This window comes from Cucumis melo, chromosome 4, assembly GCF_025177605.1.
Source record: "Cucumis melo cultivar AY chromosome 4, USDA_Cmelo_AY_1.0, whole genome shotgun sequence".
NCBI classification, from domain to species: domain Eukaryota; kingdom Viridiplantae; phylum Streptophyta; class Magnoliopsida; order Cucurbitales; family Cucurbitaceae; genus Cucumis; species Cucumis melo.
Genome location: NC_066860.1, coordinates 13,664,817 through 13,671,789, shown reverse-complemented (window position 1 = coordinate 13,671,789; position 6,973 = coordinate 13,664,817). Strand labels below are relative to the sequence as shown.

General features: G+C 33.1%; 1 protein-coding gene across 2 annotated transcripts; it reads left to right on the top strand.

Moving 5' to 3' along the window:
* Positions 1 to 1,989: 1,989 nt before the first annotated feature.
* LOC103489858 (protein NPGR2) lies at positions 1,990 to 6,380 on the top strand. 2 transcript variants are annotated; one of them, XM_008449181.3, is made up of 7 exons: positions 1,990 to 2,204; positions 2,298 to 2,372; positions 2,809 to 3,083; positions 3,638 to 3,890; positions 4,121 to 5,340; positions 5,500 to 5,653; positions 5,916 to 6,380. In XM_008449181.3, exons 3-7 carry the CDS (start codon positions 2,832 to 2,834, stop codon positions 6,233 to 6,235), a joined length of 2,199 nt encoding a protein of 732 aa, XP_008447403.2. In that variant the 5' UTR covers positions 1,990 to 2,204; positions 2,298 to 2,372; positions 2,809 to 2,831; the 3' UTR covers positions 6,236 to 6,380. The 2 variants fall into 2 exon arrangements, with proteins under 2 accessions (XP_008447403.2, XP_008447404.2); XM_008449182.3 differs by lacking the exon at positions 5,916 to 6,380 and having other exon boundaries at positions 2,031 to 2,204; positions 5,505 to 5,652.
* Positions 6,381 to 6,973: the final 593 nt, after the last annotated feature.

Sequence of the window (6,973 nt, the reverse complement as noted above, 5' to 3'; positions counted from 1 at the left end):
GAGGCCTACACTTGACATTATAGTCATTTGCGATATGAGCACTAGTGATGTATGACCAATGGATAAAGTCAAACTATGTAGTAGGAAATTTTATTTACTTTGTGTATTAAGTATTTATTTAGTTCATTAACGAATCTAATGTTAGGGTTAGATCATGATATTTAAACATTTTTTATTTTATTCTATGAAGCCTTTTGGAATTATTTATATGTAATCGTTTTATTTGAATTAAGAATTTCAACTTGTTCTATAAGATAAGTACTTCGCTGGAACATACTTTTGATGATTATATCAAACCTCTTGGATGAATATAGTGGTCTTTTTCTTTTGTATGCTAAAAAATTTGAAGATTTTAGTTATAACTATGATGGTAGATTTTGGATAAAATGTCAATTACATTTTTAATTTCCTCGTCTAGATAATAATATGTATGGGTGAAAATTGTTCATTAAATATGTATATGGTTATAATTTGATTTTACAAATAATATTTGCAAAACATATCATAAAATGCATACAAAAATATTATTAACAAGTGTTATTAAAGATCAATTATAGCATTGTTTTTATTACTACAAAAAAAAATTATAGAAAAGTCTACTAACATTACAAACCAGGCTTGAAATGGGGTATTTATAGCATTTTCTATTAGGATGGATAATACTAACGAAAATAAGGTTATCTTCAATAACGTATCAAAAATTTATATGGAACCTTTTTTATATTGCTATAAAAACTTTTGATTATACTTTTTTTTTTAACATAACGAAACATTCATAATATTGAATTAAAGTTAACATCTATCAATAATATCGGCTAGAATAACGTTTATAAAACATTACAAAAATTCTTTTATAGTATTTTTTTTTTTCAATCTTATTTAAAACGCCATTGAAGCATGCTTTTCCAATACCATAAAAACTGCTATCAAAACTGTACCAAATATATTACACACGTTACCAAATATAATACGTGCATAGTTGACGGAGCATTTTTGGTATTTTCTATGGCGGGCTTGAAGAATTTTTTCATTTTCTAGAATTGTTTCGGTGTAAATATTTTGTTACTTTGTTATATTTTTCAAAAAACTCTTATATTTTTGTATAATTTAATTTAAATATTTTTGGAAATAAAATTAAATAAATTAAAAACAAAAGTTGATTTTTTTAGTAATTTTTGTATAAAATATAATTTATTTTCAAAATTATTTTAAAAAAATTCCCTTCAAAAATCATAAATGAACTAAATTAATATTCCAACTTTAAAAAAATACCAATTTTGATCCTACAGTTGTTACATGTATTAGTTTGGACTGTAATCGTTCCATTTCATCAAATTTTGACCCCAAAACTTAGGAGCGATGCAAATTTTAGATATTTGGTTTAGTTTAATCTTATTCACTTCTTACTGATTTTAACATAAAAAAAAATAAAATTATTTTTAAACTCATAAATTTCAATAATAAAATTCTGCATGCAAAAAAAAAAAAAATTGATTGATGCACAAAATAATAGGTGAATAACATTCTCAACATTCATTAATAAAAAAATCTCTAACATTATTTCTTATTAAGAAAAAGAATCTTCATATGGTAGACCTATAAATTAATTATATAAATGTGAGAGAACTATTTAAATGTTAGTCAAAGAATGTGGTTAAAAAGTTTGATTAAAACTAAAATTTAAGTTTAAAGTTAAAATTTGACTGAAGAATTGAAACTTTGTGTACAAAATGATACAAACTAACATAAAAATTTGATTATTTTCCTTTAATTTTAAATTTTTTAATTAAATAATTAAAAAAAAGAAAAAAAAACAGTCTCTGACAGTACAGTTGATTAACGGTTTACCGCCGGCGCGTAGCGCAAAAACCCATAAGATGGATGCCACGTGGCAAAAGTTAAACCTCAGACAACGTGGTAAGTTACGAGTGTGGGTCCCATATTTCTATATTTCCCTTTCTTTTTCATTTAATAAAATAAAATTCCCTCAATTTCTAAATTATATTCTAATCCCCCCCCCCCCTCCCCACAAAAACAAAAGCCAAAGATCGTCTTCTCTAGGATTCTGTTTTCTTCATTTTCAATTCTTTTTTCCTTCTCTTTTCCTTTGGTTCCTTGTTTTCATCCGAAAGCAAATCTCAGAGTTGTCTGGTAAAAGCAGAAATAAAAGGAAAAAGAGAGAGAGAGAAAGTCATACCAATAAAGTAAAAGATTGTTCAAGCTTTCATCTGCTTTTGTGGGTTTTTGTTTTTAATTTCAAAACGATTCTAAAGAGGTCTTAATTGATTGTTGAACAGAATTCAAGTGATGGGTATTGCTGTTTCTGGATTTTTCTTTCCCTCGCTCTTCTTTTACTTTTGGGAAATCGAAAGGTGCTTGTTCTTCATACTCTTTACCCTTTATTTCTCTGTTTATTTTTGCTCTCTGTATCTTGTTCTGGCTTCTGGGTTCTTCCCAATTTCTCAATTTCCCCATCGTCAATTCTTTGTTTCTTTTGGTTTTTCTTTGATGGGTTTTGCTTGATTGAGACTGTGTTGATTTTTAACGTGGGGTTTTAGAATACTTGATGAAGTTCAGGAACTCCATGTTTAGGGTTTTGAAAATTTAAGTCAGGAGCTCTCTGTTGCTTGAAATGATTTTGCTATTTGTTATTCATCCTGAATTCAATTCCTCTTAATTTGGACATTGATGAAATGTTTGTGTTCTGTGGTTTAAGCAAGTGGGGCTGATAGATTTCAAATAGAAGTTGGAGTAATTTATGAAGGTTTTAACTTATATTTGATGGTGGGTGGTTTTTTATGTTTGAAGATATCTGGCTGCGGTCGAACAATATGAAGAGTGACGTTAAGATTAAGAGTGGGAGGAGCACTGGAAAAGGGAAGAATATAAGGAAGATAATGAAGTGTTTATGTTCTGGTGAGAAAAAAGCTGGAGATAATATGATTCCAGCATCACCTTCGGCTTTCGAGAATTCAGGAAGTGGACGCTCTTCACGGACTGGTGAGATCATCAACAAGCCAGAAATTGGCAATATAGAAGAAGCTGAGTCTTCTCTTCGCGAGAGTGGTTGTTTGAATTATGAGGTTAGAATCCTTGAGCTTTCTAGATTGCAAGGCATCTTTCTTGGTTTATTGTCTCATTTATAAACTAATTTCTGAAGATTGATTGTCACAATCCAGAAGAAGCAAGATAGTAGAGTGACATAAGCAAGCTTTCTTTCTGATCAAGATGTTTTTTCATTAATATTGAATGCAGATTAATCTCTGCCTGTATGAGTTTTTGGTCAGTTGTCAATGATTATCAGCCTGAAGGCATTATTTTTACAAGAATGAAGTTTAGCGAGAAAAATTTATAGTAGTTTATATGAGAATCGTGAAGATAAATTGAAATGAAACAACTCATAAGCTAACTACTCTTTCTTCTGTCAATCTACTTTATTTTGTCTCTGTCTGATATGTATCGCAAAGATTGCTGCTTTTGAAATAGAACAGAGTTAGGAAAAAGGAAAATTGGTGTGATTTGGATCGAGGTGTTTATTAGGTTCGAGGAATCATAATACTGATGTTTTTTAGTATATCTAGCTTTTTTTAGTTTGGAGGGAAAAGGGTTGCAATTAATTTATGCCTATTGTTTGAAGGAAGCAAGAGCATTGCTGGGAAGATATGAATATCAAAAAGGAAATATTGAAGCTGCTCTTCATGTATTTGAAGGAATAGATATCACTGCTATAACTAGTAAGATAATGATCTCCATAGCTAGGAGAGGAGATCGTCCACGGAAACGATCACAAAATTTTACTGCCCCGCCAATGTCTATGCATGCCGTCAGTTTACTCTTGGAAGCCATCCTTCTCAAAGCAAAATCATTGGAAGGCCTTGGGAGGTTCGGAGGTACTGTTTCTTAGTTTTGGGAATCTATTTCTTTTGTCAACCTCTTTAATGTGAGTTGTTTTATGAAATGCCTTACAACTCTGGTGTTGAGTCTTGGTTGGAATATAAATTCAGTGTGATTTTCCTTTTTCGGGATTGCTCACAAAAAAGGGAAAAGGTGGTGCTTGAGTGGTTTCTTTGATTAAGAACATTTATGTGTAGCTGATCTTCATTTTTCATTATTCTTGCAGAAGCTGCTCAATCTTGCAAAGTTATTCTGGACATACTTGAATCTTCATTTCCCCAAGGCTTGCCTGAAAACTTTGGTGCTGATTGTAAATTGCAGGAGACAGTTACAAAGGCTGTGGAGCTGCTACCCGAGTTATGGAAGCTAGCTGATGCTTCTCAAGAAGCGATCCTTTCATACCGGCGAGCACTTCTTCATCAGTGGAACCTTGATGTGGGAACCACTGCTCGTATTCAGAAAGAGTTCGCCATTTTTCTTCTGCATAGTGGAAGTGAAGCTTGCCCTCCGAATCTCCGGTCCCAAATGGACAGCTCATTTGTACCGAAAAACAATATTGAAGAAGCTATTCTCTTACTTATGATACTACTTAGAAAAGTTGTTCTTAAAAGGATTGATTGGGATCCATCAATCTTGGATCATCTCTCTTTTGCTTTAATAATATCAGGGGATACAAGGGCTCTAGCAGGTCAAATAGAGGAATTGCCTCCTGGGATTCTACATCGACAAGAACTGTATTATGCTTTAGCTCTTTGTTATTATGGTGCAGGTGAAAACTTGACTGCTTTGAATCTGTTGAGAAAACTGTTGGGTAGTCATGAGGATCCTAAATCGCTTCCAGCTTTATTGATGGCGTCAAAGATTTGTGGAGAGAACTGTGACCTCGCTGAAGAGGGAACGAGTTTTGCTCATAGAGCTCTTCAAAACTTGGATCATGAATGTGATCAATTGGAAGGTGTTGCCAATTGTTTGTTGGGTGTCTCACTGTCTGTATATTCTAAATCTGCCACTGCAGATTCTGAGAAGTTTACTAGACAATCTGAGGCGATAGAAGCCTTGGAAGCTGCACGGAAGAAGACTCGAATGACTGACCCTAATGTTCTCTATCATTTGAGCCTTGAATATGCCAACGAGAGGAAGTTAGATTCAGCACTTCATTATGCAAAAAAGTGTCTCAAGCTAGAAGGTGGATCTAATATTAGAACTTGGTTACTACTGGCTAGGATTCTCTCTGCCCAAAAACGATATACAGATAGCAAAAGCATTATAAATGCAGCTCTGGATCAGACAGGGAAATGGGATCAAGCCGAGTTGCTTCAAACAAAAGCAAAGATTTTAATTGCACAGGATGAGTTTAAAGGTGCTATTGAGACTTATAGTCAATTACTCGCTTTTTTTCAAGTTCAGAGTAAAAGTTTCAATTTGGGAGATAAGAAGCTACTAAAGGTCTGTTTCTATCAGTTCAAATCTTATCGTTGAAAATGGTTTTCATTCATAGTTATTTGAACATTGATTTGCATGTGAATAAACTACTTAAGCTTGTTTTGAATCTATCATTCAACATTGCTGCTGTTTAATCATTGTTGGTACACATCACTTTGACAGAGCAGCAGAAATTATGCTGGAAGATTACAACTGGAAGTGTGGCATGATCTAGCTCTCGTCTACATAAGGCTCTCACAGTGGCACGACGCCGAGGCATGCCTATCAAAGTCAAAGGCCATCTCTTCTTATTCGGCGTCTAGATGTCATATCACAGGTAATTCATAATATGAGATAACTGTGTCCTTATTACTTCACAGTTAGCTTTAATTTTCTTTTCTTTCGAATGGATGGTTTTGAAGTTTTGCCTGCAAATTGTTCTAGTTCATTTAACTTCCTATTGTGTAATAGATGCCATCGATTATAAGTAATACGAGATACACACAAGTTTGAAGATCACTGCAATACGTTTCATCAAAGTTTCTTGTATGGTCATCTGAGGGGTGGTGTTTGAAATTCTTTGTAATAATCTTCAACAGGTATGCTTTATGAAGCAAAAGGGTTGTATAAAGAAGCTCTCAAAGGTTTTATGGCTGCTCTGGAGATTGATCCGATTCATGTCCCTAGCTTGGTGTCGTCGGCGGTGGTAATCAGACATCTGGGCCACCAATCGCATCCCGTCATTCGCAGTTTTTTGATGGATGCTCTACGGCTGGACCAGACGAACCACAGTGCGTGGTACAATCTTGGCCTTTTCTACAAATCTGAAGGAACCAAATCTTCATTAGGAGAAGCTGTCGAATGCTTTGAGGCTGCAACTTTCCTTGAAGAGTCTGCGCCTGTTGAGCCCTTTAGATAAAAACAGCTTTGGTCAAGTATTTTTAATTTTTTTTTAAACAAATTATTTTCCTTGTATCTTATGCATCAAAATCTATTCTATACCTCCCCTCATAATATTGTACAACAACAGAAAAATCAATAAATGGAAAAGCTTCTCTCTCTCATTCTGTATGATTAAGTTAATTCCCTCAAATCAAACTTATGTAACTTTTGGAATTTCAACTCACCTGAAGTAATGGAAACTGACCAGATTTCTCGCATAATTCCATCCTAATTTTAAATCTATTTCTCGAGTTTATCGGTGATAGGTTATACTATTAAAAGAATACAAGTCCTTCAAAAAGTTGCAATACACTTGGTGTTATCTATTACATTTACCCAATGATTTTATTAGTTCAAATGAGAAATGATGAGAAAGAGACTATGAATTAACCATCATGAAAAAGGTACCATATGAGAAAATTTCATTGGTAGATCAATCCTAATAGGTAACAATCTCAAATGTAATTGAATTGCTTTTGATTGCGTTTATCTAATATTAGGAATTTTGTTAAATTTACTATTGTCGCTATCCACCTTTACCCCTAAAGGTCAAACCATGATCACAACGGTAATAGTAAATTCATAATTTTTTTAAACAGTAGCAATAGTGGTAATCATAACCATAAAAGTAATGACACAATGCAACTTTGGGAAGCAATTAGATTAATCAACCTCAGCTCGTCACTCAATTTTATTTTTTGTTTACAAATTTGGT